The sequence below is a fragment of the Hipposideros armiger genome, unplaced genomic scaffold (assembly GCF_001890085.2).
Source record: "Hipposideros armiger isolate ML-2016 unplaced genomic scaffold, ASM189008v1 scaffold_190, whole genome shotgun sequence".
Classification (NCBI taxonomy): Eukaryota; Metazoa; Chordata; class Mammalia; order Chiroptera; family Hipposideridae; genus Hipposideros; species Hipposideros armiger.
The window spans coordinates 1,228,517-1,247,234 of record NW_017731540.1 but is presented as its reverse complement, the minus strand read 5'-3'; the positions used below and the strand labels follow the sequence as shown (position 1 = coordinate 1,247,234).

The 18,718-nt window shown below is 41.8% G+C and overlaps 1 protein-coding gene across 3 annotated transcripts in view; it reads right to left on the bottom strand.

The window, feature by feature from the left end:
* KLF7 (KLF transcription factor 7) overlaps nucleotides 1–18,718 on the bottom strand; it is a 90,632-nt gene that overhangs the window by 50,691 nt on the left and 21,223 nt on the right. Inside the window, exon 2 of one of the 3 annotated variants that reach the window (XM_019652945.1) lies at nucleotides 440–1,073. In XM_019652945.1, the coding sequence (XP_019508490.1) occupies nucleotides 440–1,073 (634 nt within the window). The remainder of the gene's footprint in view (nucleotides 1–439; nucleotides 1,074–18,718) is intronic. The other 2 variants (XM_019652946.1, XM_019652948.1) reach the window with 2 other exon arrangements.

The window sequence follows — 18,718 nt, the reverse complement described above, 5'->3', positions numbered from 1 at the left end:
CACCCCAGCTACCTTGTTTAACTGTGAATTCTCTCAAATGTACCTCCCTCAGATTCCAGGGCTGATCACAACTGCAGAACTACACTCATCAAACAATGAAAAGTGTCAGGAAAGTGACAAGTGCATGTATCACATACGGCTGTGAGTCACACTGCCAGAGCCCCATTCAGGCATGCTCAGAACTGTCTGATCCCTTGCTGCAGTTGGCACTGCCTCTGAAAGTACCTCACAGCCAGCACGTGACAAACCCATGTCCTGTGCTCGAGGTATCTGAAGATCTAAGGCAGTGAGTGAGTCATCTGCTTCCCCACCCAGGCCCTCCTGCCTCTCTGTCACCGCCTAGTCGGCATGGGTGCCACTGCTTGGAACAAAGAGAAGCCCTTCCCACCAGGAGGTTAGAGGAGGAAAGAAGAAACCACGTGCGGCCAACTTGTACCACTACCTGTGTGAGTCCTCTGGTGGGCCTTTAAGTGGGAGCTTTTTGTATAAACTTTCCGGCACCCGTTAAACTGACAGCGGTGAACCCTCTTCTTGTTTTCGGGGCAAGCCTCAGCCCCTACCCCTCCTTGTTCACTGTCGCTCTGTCCACTCTTAACTGTCCCCGCTGCTGCCACGGCTGCTGCTGCTGTTGCCACCCCTCCCACCTTTACTGAGCTGAGTGCAGCCTTCTTGGCCACCAGTTTCAACGTCACCGTGCCATCCACGGCTGAGAGAGTCTGTGAGGTTTTGACCAGATGGCGGCTGAGCTCAGGGGACGATGGGGGCGTTAATGAGGTTACTGCGTTGAGCTGGGCCTGGTTGACGGCTGTGTAGCTGTCTAGAGAAGAGCTGGTTGGCTGGAGGCTGAGGCAGGTCTCAGATAGCAACTTGTCCCGAGAGAGCAAAATGTCCACTGCCGAGCTCTTCTCGCAGATGGCCGCCTCCACAGGGAGCAGCAGGGGGTCTAGGCGCCGGAAGCTCTCCTCAATGCATGGGGGAGGAGAAGCATGGAGGAAGCAGTCCAGGTCCTCACCGAAGGTCTCTGAGATCCTCCGAGGCTCTGTCTGTAGGTAGCGTTCCAATTCAAGGCATGTCTGCAGAGGGGCGGGAGGGAGGGAGAGAAACAGCCATCAGAGGCAAAGAACACCATGAGGCCACATGTTGACAGGCAGTGGAGGAAGATTCAGAAAGATACTGAGAATGGTTTCATGGCTCGTATCTGAAATTCTCCTGCTGAAAGATCTGACCTTGTTATTTACTCCCTGAAAACTTCTGAAGGGCTCATATGGGTCACACCACATGAGTCCGACTACTATGATTGACAGGGAACTAGAGGCCCAGGCAGGCTATCTCACACCATCAGGATCCCACAGAACATTCACTGTTAAAATGATCTCCTGCCCCACAATCCAATTCAGCAGGTGAGACGCTCCAGGCATCCCTAGGAGCCCCATATAAGCACGAAGCAAACAGAATCAGACAAGGTTTTCACACAAGACAAGACTCCCCATAGTCACACTTCATCTTGCAAGTAGACTTGAGCAAATGACAAAACTAAAGTCAATTTTCCAACTTGCTCTGAAGAACAAACCATGGCCCCCCAAACGAAGTGGTGACCTCAGGCACAATCAGCCAACAGCAAGCGCTGCCTTGAGCGTGGATTCCCTAACCTTCAGGAATGAATATTGTTCAAAAGAACGCCTTTATAAAATCTTTGATGCACCAGACAAAACCCCTATTGTTTAGAGAAAGCTATTCAAAACACAATTGCTACACATCTTGTAGCAAGGAGCATGAGTCCACTACAATGGTTTCACCTCTCTGACAGTATGATAAAAATAAGTTCAAACACAGCTATTTGACTTGTTCAAGACAGGACCCAATCTATTTCAACATAACATTTTCACCTGGTAAAAATGTAGGGAGAAAAACCAGAAAGTTCAGCGTTTCAAGACATCTTCATCCTTGGTGCTCCTAAGTCTTTGTAAGATGGTCGAAGTGCTTTTGTGGAAAAAGTGGACGTTTAGATTTGTAGTCTAAAAGCTCTCCTCACTTAAAAATCCCACTCTTCTAGGATCTTGAATAAAACAATGGTGCTAATTTACACCACCAGCTCTGTTTGTTCTAACTTCTGGGCTTCAACAAAGAAACGCTGGCAAACTTAAAATGCGGCTAGCTCCTAATTTACTGTCTCTATAGAGCTTCTGTGTTTTCAACCAATGTTGTGATTCTAGGCTTTTATTCTGTTAAGAATGTATTTTAATGATATACCTATTGTATTGTACCTGTCAAGGATTTTATTGTGATGACATTTAAAAAGATTGGTTTTTAATCTGCCTTCTGGTAAAACTCTGCATTACTGAATAAGGAAAACAGATTTTTAGCTCTGAATCACCTTTGAGTCTCACTGTTGATTTTTAACAGCATAAACTAATGACTTGTTCCAATCTTCATTCAACACTCATGTCATAAGCGTTCATTCAACTACTGTGTTCACAGCAAGATGCAAGGCTTTCTGTGTGTCAAAAGGAGAAGAAGACAGAGTAATAGACCCATGTGCTGTAGGTACAGAATAAACAACTACAAGCTAAAAATGACATGAATTTACAAGCAAGGTGATAGCACATCACAATAAAGTGTGCTGGTAAGTTCTTAGGGGATGAGTGGACAATGAATTCTACACTCTATAATATGAAGGTATTAATCAAGGAGAGAGTATCAGAAAAGTAACTTTTGATTCTATTTTACTTATTCCTTAAATAATAGTTCTTGCTGAGACGCGTCCTATCACTTTATATTCTAAACCAATACTACCACCTTCTTGGGTCAAGAAATTTCCATTATCCTCACTTGCCTCTGTTCTGAAGTCCATGTCTCAAAACTTTCCTGTTCCTTTTTCCATCTCATTGCTAGAAGTTATCCTTTTCTTCTCTCCGATATTAAAATGCTCAGTCTTAGCTCCAGTTAGTTCACTTCTGAATTACAAGATTTTACTCCTGAAACCTCCCTTTCTCTTTTAAAACCTTCACCTACCAAGCACAGTGCCTGGTTCCCAACAGGTACATAATGTCTACCAAACAAAAATAAAGTCAACTTTATCCTATTACTTGGATCATTCTACTCTACTCTACTCTACTCTACAAAAGCCATCTACTGACCCCCCATCATGGATTATGCTGAGGCTAGCAATTCTAGAAATGACATCACTAATACACGTCTTCTGGAACAACTGTAGTTAGTGTTTCTTTAGCTTTGGCCAAAGAACAGAACCATCCCTTTGAGACACAGACATGGTCCAGATAAAAATCAGCTGAATCGTGGACTATAAGAGGTCCTTGGGGACCTCTGCCTCATATGCAAGGACTATCTCACACCCCCAGTCACCACTATCTATAGATAAAGTGTTTGTATGCCATGTCCTCTTACATATTTTCTAGCTTGAAGATTTTAAAATCACTAAGAAAAAAAAAACACCAAAAAACCCAAATGCTGTGGTTGTTAGGAAGCTGATATCTCTTCATACTCAGCGTCCCAGGGAACTGAGATATTCTAAAGATATTTACATACTCTTCTGGGAGGATTAAAAAAGAACCTATCCAGTATGACCAGGAACACATGGGTCACACTAATGATCTAAGGATGAAGATGCCTCCCATTATTAAAATCTGGGAACATCTGGCCCACTTAAGAGAGGCTACCATATCCTAATACAGGGCATTCTTATTACATCTGAGAATTGGAGTAGCATGAGTACCCATTAGGATGTGCTGAATAGCCCTATGAAATCATTGTAGAATAATTTTTGTCCTGAAAAATTCAGTTCTTATAATATTGGCTAGAGATAAAGCTTATAGAGAAGATTTTGTCAATCAGAAACTCATCAGGAGTGTTGGAGATGAAAATGTTAAGGATGAGGAGGATTTTACTGTTACATTATTTCCAAGCCAAAAAGAAAGTATTTCTCCAACTTTTTTTTTTTTTAATGATTAGAAAAACTTCCTTAAGAAATGCCTAGGATGTTTAATTGGAATTTGAGGTATCAATATTTACTCATAGATTTTAATACATACACCCACACAGAGGTATATATAGAAATAAATATGTATATGCATGCATGAGTCTATATACATATACTGCCCAGCTCTGTCTATGGGAAGAATCTACAGGCAAAGACACACCAGTAGCAGTGAGTGCACATGGCACAGAGATCTTGGTTTCTAAATATCATTATCCAATAAAGGAACCAGGGCTCCTTGCAGAAATAGCTGATTCAAAGGCTAGGGCAAAGGAAAGAAAAGGTGAGCCTAGAGTATTTTGTGGTACCACAAGGTAAGAAAGTGCTCATAAAGTGATAGAGGTAGGTCAAGAAGGAGCACTCAATGGCCGAATCTGGACAATCTGAACAACAAAAATGAATAATGATAATAATGGGTTCTAACCCATGGAATAAAATTAATATCTATGAATCCATAGTGATATAAATAAATGGTTGAATAAGCAAATGGAGAACTGTCAGCTCCCCCTTACAGTAAAATTACAATTAATAAACATAGAAGGAATGATGGAAATAGAAGATCTCTATTAGGCAAACAACAAAGGAAAAATGACGACAGGCAGGAGTCACCAGTGGATGTTAAGATTAGATGAGAGTATAATGAGAAACATGATATCTGCCTAGTCTCAAAGTGTCCCCCCCCAACAAGATATCAATTACAAAAACAAAAATAATAATTTTATAGTAGAGAAACCTGGCATATACCATCTTAACCATATGATCAAAGTTAGCACTAGTAATAAGACATATTGATATCACGTACCCCCGAGATAATACACTGACAAGGGCACAATATTCTGTGTCATTACTGCCCAAAATACATAACCTTAATCTAATCATGGGAAAACATATCAGACCAATCCAAATTGAGGGGCACTTTACAAAATAACTGGTCAATATTCTTTAAAAGTATCAAGGTCATGAAGGACAAAGGAAGATTGAGAAGCTGTCACGGATTGGAGGAGACTACGAAGATATGACAACTAAATGCAATGGGATCCTGGCCTGGATCCTGGATTTTTAAAAAAGGACATCCGTGGGGAAAATAGGTATTTGAAATAAAGGGTATGGATTAGTTAATGGTATTGCATCAATGTTAATTTACTGGTTCTGGTGATTGTCCTATGGTTACATAACATTAGGGGAAGTTGAGCAAAGTGTATGTGGGAACTCTGTATTCGATTTTTACAACTTTTCTGTAATTCTAAATAATTTCAGACAGACAGACAGAGAGAGAGAGAGAGAAAGAGACAGAGAGAGAGAGAAAAGAAATATGCTACAGCAAACCAGGAGTGTCTCCCAATTGCAAATTTGGCTATAGAGTTCAAATGTTTGCTTGTCCACCAGAACCAAAGATTTACTGTCCCAATAAAACTCTAGACAGCAAACTCCAAATTGGAGTTGGCAGATCTCAATTTAATGACATAAATTATGTCTGTCTGGTGCCTTACCTTGGAGAAATGCGGCTTCCCTCACCCTGACCTAACAATACAACTAGAGGCTTGAGCGACTGGATACACCTCCACCCCCTCAAAAATCCATTCGAGCCAGCAATGGGAAGGAGGTGTGCCCAAGCACACAGTGATTTTCTTATTACTTATGAGTCACAGATGAGCTTTGTGAAGGCTCTCTGATATCTCAGCTCAGAAATGCATGGTTCTTCTTCTCCTAGTTTTCTAACAAATATCAGATGAAATTAGTTTTGAAATGATCCCCCTGAAATCTTTAATATGTTCTCCATTCGGTTCAGAGGCTTATTACTTGTTGAAACATGCTTATTAAAAGTGATCATCTAAGACCTAGTTTAAAAAGGAAAAAAAAATGCAGACCTATTACTGCCATGCCTACCACTTCTATGATAGGTTTCAAAGGCAGATGTTGACAGAGAACAGGATATCCCAGATCTTGCAGCACAAATCAAATTCACCCAAATCTCCCTGCCATTGGCAAGACGTAGTTACTTTCATGGGATCAAGACACATGTGAGAAATTTGGTCATATATGGGCATGATGATGCCAAGGTTACCAAATGACTCGTTCAACCTGTCCTTATCTCATCATTAATTACATGAAACTTGCCAGTCAGGATTGCAAATACCTCCAGACACTTTTGCCATTTCCCCTACAACCCTCCCCTAAAGGGTATCCTTTACCTATTTTTCCACTCTTTACTTTCAACCTCTGTTATCTCAGATGGCAGAGATGTCTGTGTGTGAAGTAGAGTTATACTTAGAACTTCTTGAAAAAATGAGCTATAATTATGTCACAGTGCCCATCCACCACGAGCACTGTAACTACATCTATAGTCATCTGGGGCAGACTCTAGTCCAGGTTCCTCAATGCCATCCATCGCTTTGAAACCAAATGTTTGGAACATAAAACGTTTTAGTTTCTATCTCTGTGTCTTTCAATCTGAACATAAGAAAAGCCATTGGTCCAGTATTTTTGTGACCACTTGATAACTGTGTCATTATGAGTAATTATTTGAAGTTTTTGGATCCATGTGTATACTTCAGTTGATGAGTCAATAATAAATTTAAAAAACTGCATTTTGCTAATGATTTTTATATAATAATATAGAGTCATTGAGATAAAATGCCACCTATGTTTGTTATTAGTCATTTGTGCTCCCTTTAGCTACTGACATTAATCCCAAGTATTATACCTATTTTATTCACCTAAAATATCCAAGAGTTAAAAGTACAAAGAGAGAAAACAATTTGGGTAAAGAATATAGATGCAAAAATATGGAGAGATATAGCTTCCCACTTCATGGAAACTTGCAAAGTCATGCTTCTTCTGAGATCAGACCTTGACCTGGTGGTGGTGATGATAGTGATGATGGTGATGGTGATGATGACAGTGGTGCTTCCAGTGAGGAAGGGGTGGACTTGGGTACCCAGAAAGAATGCTCACCCAGGTAATTACACAGATGAACTGCACTTGGCTGCCCATGGGAGCCCCTTCCCGACATTTATTATGTGTGGTTTTGTCACATGCTATTAACCATGGTGCCACAGTCCCCAGAGAGTCTGAAGTACAGAAACAGGGAGCCCGATCCCTTACCTTTCTCTTGGGAGTGTCCTAAAGCTTAATTACTTTTTTGTGCTATGAAATCTTCACACACATCCCAGAATGGAAATTCAAAGTGACACAAAACAAGCTACTGATAGTAGAGTAATCTGGGCTTCTGATGTCAGAGGGGTGATAGTTTGGGGGGAGAGGGGTTCTCACTTTGTGAGGGGTGTAAATGTCTATTACATAGCTTTGTACACCTGAAACTAATGGAAAAAAAAAAGAGGTGATCTTTTAAAATACTCATTCTTTTCCAACTTATCATAGATAGGCTTCTACTTCACGCTTTTTAGCAAAATCTTTATTCCTGACTCCTGAAAGCAACTTGAAAACCTCTACTGGATTGCAAAAATTGGTATTTATGAGAACTGTATGATATTTTTTTTCCCTTCAAAGGATGATATGATGTAATGGTTCTAACAAATTTCTAGTCTTTTAAAATTAGGTCTGAGTTTAAAGTTGGGAAAGGGAGTGGAGAACATGGCCAAAGAATTCCGGAACCATTTTTCTCAGGGTTGGAGGAGGGGAAACGCAGCACCATCATTACCAAGTTCAATGAGCCCATGGGGGCACCTCAGACAACAAGCATCTGAACTTTGTTGCCCATCTTCCCAGGTTTCAAAGCAGGTTTGAGGAGGAGAATCTAACTGAACCTAACTCATGGCTGAGGGGACATATGAACCAGTGACAAGAATCAACCCTGTAAGATCTAGAAAGTGATAACTATGAAAGTTTTAAGTAAATATTTACTTTTTCTTGACTTTTGTTGCCAGAAAATATTAGGGTGGAAGGTTAGGAGAGAATGAATTTAGGTTAGAAAGTGTGGGTAAGCAAGTATGTAGGGTAAGTGAAAATCTCTTCCTGCATTTTTTAACTATTAGGTAAAAAAAGCACCATCAATAGCACGCTCCAGAGGTAGAACAGGATTACACAATACTGTCAGAATTGCTGAACTCCACAAAATAACCCCGGTCCTATAACCATGTAAGATTGCATTCCTTTCCACTGTTTCTTACATCAACTGGTTGCTGGAGCTGAAACCAAATAAAATAGTTCCCTCTAGTAATCTGTAAATTGCGAGAAACAATGCTGCGAAAATTAATTGAATTCTAAACACACATGAAAGTTTAGAAAATTGCTACGGAAACCTCTGCAGCATTTCTCCTCCCCAAACTATTCTCAACATACAAAGAAAACATTTGTTTGCGTATTTTTCCTTAGGGAGGTAGGAAAGGAAGGAGACAGGATGAGAGGCCTGGGATGAGGGAGGTGTCTTTGAAATAAGGGGCCTCCAATACCCCTCTCATCTGCCAAGGGCTCCTTAGTTGCAGCACATAAGAGAAATCCCCAAACAACTCAAATATGAATGAAATGTTAATGTGAGTTTTAAAGTCACGTAACCTGGGGCCCAGGTCTTGCTCCTTGAAGGAAGGCACTGTGTCCCTCCCCCTTCCCTCCCACCCCCACACACACACCTCCAACAGCTTGGAAAAGCGTTGTCTTCCGTCAAAGGGTCTGTGATCCTCAAACCTAACAGTTTCCACTAGGGACAAGATGGCCTGTGCACTGAGAGGCCTTTGGACCAGGATCCAGAGTCGTTCTTCCAGATGTTACTTTTCAGAACATATCAATTTAAAGTCTGTCCCTCTGGCCTCTACCCACAATTGCAGCACCTACCTTCCATCAGCCTTTAAGAAGAGTCACTGGCTATTACTTGGCCACTGGACTGTAACTAAGTTCAATCTTCTGGTGGTCGAGAGATACCACTGCTCAGGCACAGCTGGATCACATAAGATGCTTGGGTCTGCTACCACCTAGCTCCCAACTAAACTGCTATTTCATTTGACACCCACTAGAGGAAATCCCATTTATTACCTTAGAGCTTGAAAATAAGTTTCATTAGATGTCCCTGCTTGGGTCATTACACTTTCCCCGACAAAATTAAATTCATGCCTTAAGAGTCAATGAAAAATCATCCTACACTAGAGTGAAGACCTACATCTGGCCTGAAAGTGAGGTTTAAGACAAAAAAAAAAATGCAGAAGAGACCCTCTTAAAGGAGGAACCCATCCCTGTGCATGAGAGTGCCAATCAGTTCTTGCTCAGGCAGGAAGGAGAGCACCCTGTCCTAGCAACTCATGTGAGCCCAGGGGCCTGGGAAAAGGCCTCCCCTCTGAGGGGTGATGGCTTCCCATGGACAACAACGGCCTGACAGTTTTTCAGCTTCACCATTAATTTTCCATAAAGAGCAGTTTTCACGATGAGTGCTTGTGTCAGGCAGGGCTGATGCTTCAGAAACCTGTAATTATTCTTGGCTCCCCGCCCCCCACAGCCTCTGCACCTGTGTCAGTTCAAGGCACCAGCTGGCCATGTCTTGCTTCCTGCCTCTTAAGGGGGTGGGGGTAAGGGGCAGGGGAGTCGTCATTGAAAACCCAAACTCACATCACTTGCCTCTTCTTCCAAAATTGCAAAAACAAAACAAAAATGTTAAACTCACCCATCTCATCCCTTCCCCAAAACGGGTCTTGCCAAAGGAAAACAAATAAACATTAATTGGCTCGAGTGCTTTCATTCAAGCCAAAATTACTGGAAAAGACAGCAACAGGGAAAGATCATCATGCTTGAAAACCTGCTCTTACTCACCCCCACCAGCTCCAGTTCACTTTGTCCACGCCCAGCCCCAACTCCCCGGGCCCCTTTGCACAGAGTGGCCAAGATGGGAACATGCCGAACCCATGACATCATCTCCCCTTCCTCTCCTAAATCACTTGCACAGGCTGACTCAGGCTACTGTGATTTTTTTTTTTTAAGCAAATTCATTTCATTGACTCTTCTGGAACAATGTTCTATCCTTCTTAGTTGGGTTAATTAAATATACTTTTCCCCTATGCCTCATAAAAAATATATATACATATGCAATGGTTTCTTTTACCCCAAAGCACAGTTGCACACATGTACAATGGACGGACACGGAAGGACGGACACACACACACACACACACACACACACTCTCTCTCTCTCTCTCTCTCTCTCTCTCTCTCTCTCTCTTAAAGTTTGAATTTCCCAAGAACATGTTCAAAACCCATTGGGGCTCTCGGTGGCAGATGCAATTTAGTGACTGGTGATCACAAAGGGTATTTTCAAAACTGAGAGAGTTTCCAACTTCCGGTGTGGAATGTGGAAGACAATATGGAGGTGCTAAGAGGGGTGTCTGTCCTACTCAGACTGCGTTAGGTGGCAGCCAAAAACTAATGAAACCAAGCCCTCAGCTGCTTTTCCTGACATAGAGGGTTGTCCCTTTACTTAATTTGAGGTACTTGGAATTTCCCAAAGTAATTAAGGTGGCTGCATGGGTGTGCCACTGTGCTGCTCTCCCCAGCTAAGGAATAGACTGGCCCCATGGACACTGACAGGCAGAAGAGAGCGGGTAGGAGTGCTGGCCGTGGAGCCAGGCTGCCTGGGTCTAAACTCAGGTTATACTACTTACTATCTTGTATTGCTGTTGGCAAGTTAGTTAACCCCTCTCTGCCTCAGTTTCCTCATCTGTAAAATGTAGTAACACTACAACCAACCACGCAGGAGGGTGTAAGAGTTCAACCATTTCATACAGGTCAAGTGCTTAGAACAGGGCCTGCCACACACACTCTGTATGTTGTAACTATTATATAACTACCGTTATTTTCATTATACTTCTAAGAGGATACTCAATATATCAAGGGCATAGAAAGGGAAAATCAGAAATACCAAATTATTACCCAAGTAAAGTGAAGCTGTTGAGTATAAAAGTTTAAGCAAGCAGGGAATTCCAGCTGGGTGACTTACCTCACTGGGCTCAGTTTTCTCATCTACCAGCTGAATGGATTTCCAAGGAATTGACACATGGCTCTGCTGCCCAACTGGGTGGTCAAGAAAGGAGGTTGGAAAACCTGGATAAAGGTGGTCTATGAACCCTCCTCTTCCCAGGGGCCTCATGGCCTCAATTATAAAGCCTAAGACACTCACTAATCCAAGTTAACAAGATGCTATGAAACTAATTCCCTGGTTCACCATGGACATCAGCCTCGTCAGCATCTAAATGTTAACCTCACCAGAATGTGGGCTCCTCAAAGTCACCTAGACCTGTCCCTGACTCATGGTCTGCTTCATACATTTGTCAAATGGATGATGGATGGATGGATGGATGGATGGATGGATGGATGGATGGATGGATGGATGGAGCAATTCTCAAGCAAACAATCCAATTGAAAAGCAACAGTTACCACAATCCTGGTCAGGCAGGGGTCCTAGAGGATGATGAAAGCCAAAAATTTTTCCTTCTTCACCAAAAGAGCAGCAGAAACAATGTATATGTCTTTATTACCAATATTTCTTGTAGGATACATAGGTATTTTAAGATTTAACTATAGATCATATTTACTGATTATCTCTTCAATGGTTTTCACTTGAAAAAAAATTTTTAAGCTTATGGTCTGGGACACACACAGTATTCCCAACCAAGCGGCCCATTAGGTTCATAAAAGGCCATAGGGCAGCTGTGAGAGTATGTACCAGTGGAGAAGTAACAGCCATTTCCTCCTGCCAGAGAGTGACTCCTTTCCTCCCTTCTGCCACTTCCTCTTTTCTCCTCGCTTCCAGAAACCACGAGGAAGAGAAGCAATAAAGACAAGTGGAAAAGTTTCTATTTTCAAATCCCATTTTTTTATTGATGAAAAGTACGTGGCCTGGGAATCAGGTTCAACACGCCCCTTTCCCACACTGCCTCTCCCTTCCCCACCAAACTACTGAAACCTGAGCAGGGAGTTTACTTCTTTCTCTGCAAAATGAGTGAACCACACTCTCAAAGACCCCTTCCAGCTCAAACGTCTTGCTGATAACCCTTAGATGACTTGCCATCACTACTACTTCCTTGCTATGGCAAATCAGATCCTCCAGGATCTGGCCTTGCTTTCCTCAACTCTTACCCCTCCCCCATTCATACAAACGCCCCAAGCTCCTACCTCCCTCAGAACCACAGGGCCTGCTGTTCTTGCACCCCAGAATGCAGACTTCTCAGGTCACTACATACCTGCATCCTTTTCATCTATTCTGTTTGGGCTTCACTGTCACCAGTCCAGAAAGTCCTTCCTTGATCTGCCTAGATAAACTAGCCCAAACACCCTATTCATTCTCCATCATATTACTGTATTTGCTTTTCAGTACTCACCAAGCCCTGGACAGATCTAAATTATCTATCTTTCCCTAGTAGGATGGAAGTTCCAGGGGAGAAGAGAATTAGTCTTATACTATACCAGTGAATTTTCAGAACCCAGCACGATGCCTGGAAAAAGGCATCCAATACATACTAGTTGAATGAATAAATGAATCAACTGACTCATCAGTTGATTAATCCATCCTGGAATTCCAGGGAAGATGTCATCTGGTGTCTCCACCAGGAAATTTATCCTAAAATGTCCACCTCATTAGGTCAAAAGGCTCAATTAGAAACCAGAAGGCACTCGCTGATTCATACTCATCAGGCAGGAGTAAGATGGGGCCTCTTCTCAAGACAAAGAAATCAGTCTTGGTCCTCACATCTGCCCATTTCAGGCATATGCAAAAAGGGTATTTCTCCTCAGCCGTCCATATTGCATCATATCCCTGAGTGTCACTCAGATGAACAAAACCCACCCCGCGCCTGGCCTCTGCACCAGGTGCTTATTAACTTGGTGTCCTAAGAGACTAGATTAAAGATAGAGGCTCAACCCACTTTATATCATTTATTGCCTTTCCTATCACCTAAATAAAGGCAACTCTGGCCACTGGACTCCAAAGCACTTGAGGGTCACATCCATTAGGTCCCCAATATCGGCACCCCCACATTCATCACTACTTCAATGCAAGGTCCTTAAATGAAAGGCCCATTCAAATATAGCAGTCATCAAAAGCGTGTGCTTTCTGTCATCCGAAACAGCTGCACACTCCACTTACATAGGTGAGGCCCTTGAAAATTCCCATTTTGGTGACTTTCCCATAAATTCCTAAACATGGAAGCATTTCATTCCTTTCCATTCCCTTTAAGCATTTTACATAAAAAGATATCTCTACTGAGAGGGGCTATTTATTTCAAGACCATTATTTCACAGATAAGGAACCCTCAAATACTGAGCCTGGAAGTGAGCCAGAATCCAATTAAGAGGGTATGGCGTTTGAACTAGGCAAGAGCTAAGGGTCAAAAGCTTGAATAGAAGCTTTCCACGGTGGTGCGTGTTTGTATGTTGTTTGTGTGTGTGTGTGCGTATGTGCATGTACACGTGCCTCCGACAATGAAATGTAGATTCTTTTTAAGGTATTTCGGATGCCTTTTTCTAAACCTGTCATTGTTCCCGCAGTCACAAAGCCATTACCCTCCTCTTGCTCATTATGTTAGGCGACAGGAATTTTTCACATGCTGGCTGGAAAAGATGAGGGAGAAAGAAAGGGGAGGTTTTCCATCATGTAAAGAAAAGTAAAATTGTGTGTTTGGCCCATTTCTGAACCACATTACAATGTAGCAGATTTCAAATGAACGATGCAGCCCAACTTGACAGGGAAGACAGGAGCTGAGGCCCTGAAGTTTGCATTCCGGTAGCTCTGGCTACCTCAGCTTAGGTGGCTTGGCTGATATCAGGTGACACGCATTTCCAGGCGCATGAGACGCTCACTGAAGGGGAGACCATTTGAATCATCACTGCCATCCCCTCTCCCCTTTGTTCCTGTCTGAACCAATTTCCATACAGTTTCAAAGAAATCATCAGCCCATGCAAAGGGGAAATCCCAATGGGACAAGAACTACATTAGCAGCATAAGGGGGGAAATCTAATTTCCAATCTGGTGGCTTTGTTGTTTCAACCTCCAAGGAAGCTTGTTATACATACACAACAGAAATTAAGTTTTAAAACACCACCTTGATTTAGAATTAATAAAAACGCTCATGGGGGGAAAGGTGGTTCTTGGTACAAATCTCCTTACACAATGAAGGTCAACTCCACCAGAGCTTGTGGGTGGGCTGAGTCTTTGAGGTCTCAATCATCTCAGCCAACAAAATATTTTTGAACAGCACATAGCCATTGAAAGCAATGCACATGCTACTTAATAGTTTACGGTGAAAGAATTCTAAGGCAGTATCCACATTAAGAATTTTGAAGCGATCTTGTTGACAGACCTCACTCAGATGTGTCTTAATGGTCCAAATTAAGGATTCTTTCTTGGCATGACAGGCTATGCCCTACTTACTGGAATAAAACTCATGGCAAGACACCAGTTTGACTACATCATTAATTAACCTGAGCCACATACCAGAACATTGCTGCCAATAAAACTCCCCTATAAAGAAAACATGTTTTCTCTACTGAGAATCCTGGAATGTGGGCTCCAGCAAACCACTGCCTTAATTAAAGAGATATTTTGATGTGTCTAGATCTGTGATTGCCATGAAATTTGGCCATTTTGGGCTTAATCTTCAATAACTTGAGTTCTTGCATATGCTTTTTGGGAAAAGAAAATGAAAATGACATCCACACTACCAAGATGTACAAGCAACTATGTGATAGAAAGGATCAGTTTTGCTAAAGTAGGGAATGCATTATCTGAGCTGTTCTTAAAAGCACACTCTGAGCTCTCACCCCACAAGCCCCTGAATCAGAGATCTATAGAAACCTTCCATTTTCTCTAGAAAACAGGGTGACAGAATCAGGAACAAAGTCATCGCTATAGCAGCCAGGTGAAACTGCAAGTTTTCTAATCCAATCTATATGAAATGACATACAGTTTTTTACAGAGAATTCTGTTGTGGAAAGCTTCTGAAAATGCTCATCAATATTTATCATGTAACCTCAGAGTGCCCCTGTGAGTGCAAGGATTAAAATCCCCATCCCATTTGTGGGAAATCCAGCCTAGTAAAGAAAATTGGGCTTTCCAGAGTTCTATAGTCATACTTTCAATAACACCAGAAACAGAACCAAAAGTTTCTTGGCTACTAATAATTAAGCTTTTTCTGGTCCAACTCTGAACCTTCTACCAGTATCTTAAAACATTCTAAAAATGCAACCAACTATCATGACCTCAGTAACCTTGAAGGAATAGGATTCCTGATCTTCCCAAATTGGAAACACAACAACCAATCCCGAACTTCATTTCACAAGCCTTTCAACTGCATCTCTCTCTGTAATTTCTCCTTGGGAGACTGGGGCAAGCGATCTTGGTTTTGATAACACCCTTTATTAGGAGATTTCTGAGATTTCCCCAGCTATTCCATATCTTGTTGGATTTTTTTAAAGTCAATAGGATTTCAGTCATTCCAACCCATCAACATCAAGTGTGATCACTGAGATAGGAAGAAATGTAACTAGTATTTTTTAAGACAGGAACTGAGAAAATTTATAAATACAGTTTACGGAGGATTTAGTTTTATTTGTTTATTGGATTAATGACAACTACATGAAAACTAGAAGCGATATAGTTTTTAAGTGGGAATTGAATCTGTTATCTAACTTTTTAAAACATTTCCTAATTTTAATAACCATAAAAATACAAATTTGACTAAACCACATTCAACATTCCCCCACCTTCAGTGTCCTTCAGAATAGTGGTTCTTGGTTCATTTTCAATACCGGCATTATCAATCACTCATCCCTTTTGTTAAGACTCAAATAGAAAACACAGCGAGGAAAGGGACACAGAAGAAATGGAAGCAGCAAGAAGAAAAGGAGGGGAAAGCAGCAATGGAAAACAGGTGAACTGCAAGCATCTCATTCCTGTGTAAAAGTCCTGGATGCCAATAGCCGGCTCTCATCAAGTAACACACCTCCAACCAAGCGGAGCCATCAAACTGTGGGCAGTAGATGAATCGGCACAAGGGCAAAACTGACACTTGGCCCTGTTCTCTATATGGAACCTAAACATTAATTTTAAAGTGGTTTTGTCTATAATCATCTAGTAGTAACAACCTAAAAAAAACAATGGCCAGTGGATGAAGACTATTGTGATTCAGAAATCTGTGGTAGAGGAAGACCGTCTTCATTAAAAAATCAGGTAAGTAAGCATCTTCTTGAAACGGGGTTTGTAATCAATCTTGGATATCACAATCCTTCAACTTGGGGACTTTTATAGGTATGTAACATCAAAGGCAATGCGGTGTCATGGAGACCCCACAGACCAAAGTCAGAGGGGCTTTTACCAGCTCCTCCTCTGTAATTAGCTTTGTGGCCTTCCTCAAGTCATGTCCCCTTTGGCCCTTGGTTTCTCCTGGCCAAATCATGCTTGTCTAAAGGAAGCAAGACATGAGGAAGATGGAATTTACTATTCTGATCCCTCTACTTATAGAAGTCCCACGCCTCCAGTATCTCAGTTTCAGACTCTGGACCGCAGTTCTGCCTAGTCTCAGAGGTGAGGTCCCATGATACAAGGCCACATGGCTGACCTTGAGATACTGTGGTGGACAGGTGTCATTTCAGAGGATGCTTTCCTCTAGAGATAACAATGCCCTTCCTGATAAAGGCAAGTTAGGATTCATAAACTCAAATTTCTACAGGGAGCAGGAGGATAAACTACATTAGTGAAACAGTCAAGAAAGATGACAGTAGGACCTGGTGGGGACTGTGGTAAAGACATCCTACAGAGTTTTCCTAGGAACTTCTTTATTTGAGCAGTGACCCAACTGGAGGAAATCATGATTGAGCAACACTATCATGAGTCTTCTGCTCGGGTACTCCTGCCCAGTGCCATTTAGCTTGAATTCATGCTCTGAAAAAGAATCTCAAACAAGAACAGGGAGTCCACCGACATGGCACCAGGAAATGTCAAGCAGGAGGAAGTAAGAGCTATGACAAATCTACACGAGCCTGGAGGTCAGGCACCAAGTTTGAAACTTCCCTTGGGCTAATCCCAGTGCTTGTCATAACCAGAAGCTTCTCAATAAATACTTCCTAAATGAATTTTTTAAAAATCTTGACTAAAAGCCACTATTACCTCTCATTACATGCTCTTCTCTGGGGTGACCAGATCAGACCAGCAGATGTGTCCAACAGTTAGACAATAACCAGGGAGAAAGAACTCTGCTAGGACAAAGAGGTTACACCTATTTGAATTGTGTTGGCCTTCCAGGGACAGGTGCTGTATCTTGTACTTCTTTTAAATTAATGTAACAATTATTTACTGAGCTGCTTCTTTATGCCAGACACTTTGCTAGAGATGTCAGGGACTTCCAGGGCTCCACATCTGCCTACAAGGTGCCCGTGATATAGTAGGGACAGTAGCACAGAAGTGCACCCAATTAAAAATAACAGAAGATGTATGACTAATACCTAGAATGAATAAAGTGTTTGTTATGGCAACATAAAGAAGGAACCAAGTCACTCTCCTGGAGAGATCAGAGAGGGCCATGTGAAGACGTCATATTTCAGCTAGATCTTATAAACTGAATGAGCTTTTGTCAACGACATTCTAGAAAGACCATAAACATGAGCAATGGGGTATACACGTGAAAGGCCCTGCTGTGTAACTGGAAATGGATGAGAAGTCTAGGGGTTCTGATACATGGGGTACCTGTTACGGGGCAGCAAGAAATGCATCCCTAGGGCCTAGAAAATGCCTAATATTTCTGGCTGACAATAATGTGGCTGGTTTCCTCTGGGCTCAGCTTTATAAGTATACTTAATTAGTGGCAATCGCTGTTTTTCTAGATCCTAAATAATAATTCAAGGAAAGATTAAGAGCTTAAAAGATACTAGTGAGGTGTCATGGTCATATGAATGTTGCCAAGTAATATTCCTGAACCTAAATGTTTTAAAAAAGTTATCTGAGGCATTTTCTTTTGTATATTTACACTAATTTAATGCACACATATAACAAGCCTCAAAATGAGAACAGAAGAAGATGGAGATAAATATTACCAAAAAACAAAAGTTAGCTTAAAAAAAGTGCTACTGATCAAAGCACAGAATTAAACTCAGCTCTGAGTTTCCTGGTAGCTAAGGTGAAAACATCAACAACGAGTTACGAAATTCTCATCATCAAATAAAACATTAGTTCCTCAGAGATCAGCTGATCTGGTTTTAAGTAAAAGGAGAGGAGGACAAGAAAACGGGAAAGAGATGAAGAACAAAAGAAAGGAAGAAGGTGACTGACAAAAAAATATATCTCTCACCCTTTAAAAAAAAAAGGTGAAATTCCCTCATAAAAACCATCAAATGTTTTGTTGGTGAGGGGACCAAAGGTTCAGTGCCTGGGTATGTTTTTCTCCTTTGTAGCCTGTCTCTGTTGATGTTTTTCTGGCTTTCTAAGCAAAGAGGAAACCTCACCCATTCCTGTAGACATTTATGACCACATTCTCCTGGCCAATAACCCTCAGTGGCTCCTTGAGGCACTTCTCAAGGGTGGAGTGTCAAGCAATTGGATCTGGTTATGAAGCTGCTGCTGCTACTGCTCAGGTAGGATGCTGGAGAGTTCAGTGAGGGCTCCAGGGCAGAACTAACTCATTAAGGACAAAACCTGCAGGCACATTTGACCTTTGGAAACCTAGTCCTGGTCAGAAGCTTCCAGACTCAAAACAAAAGCTCCAGGGCTGGAAAGAGTTGCAGGAAGCCACTCTGAGTG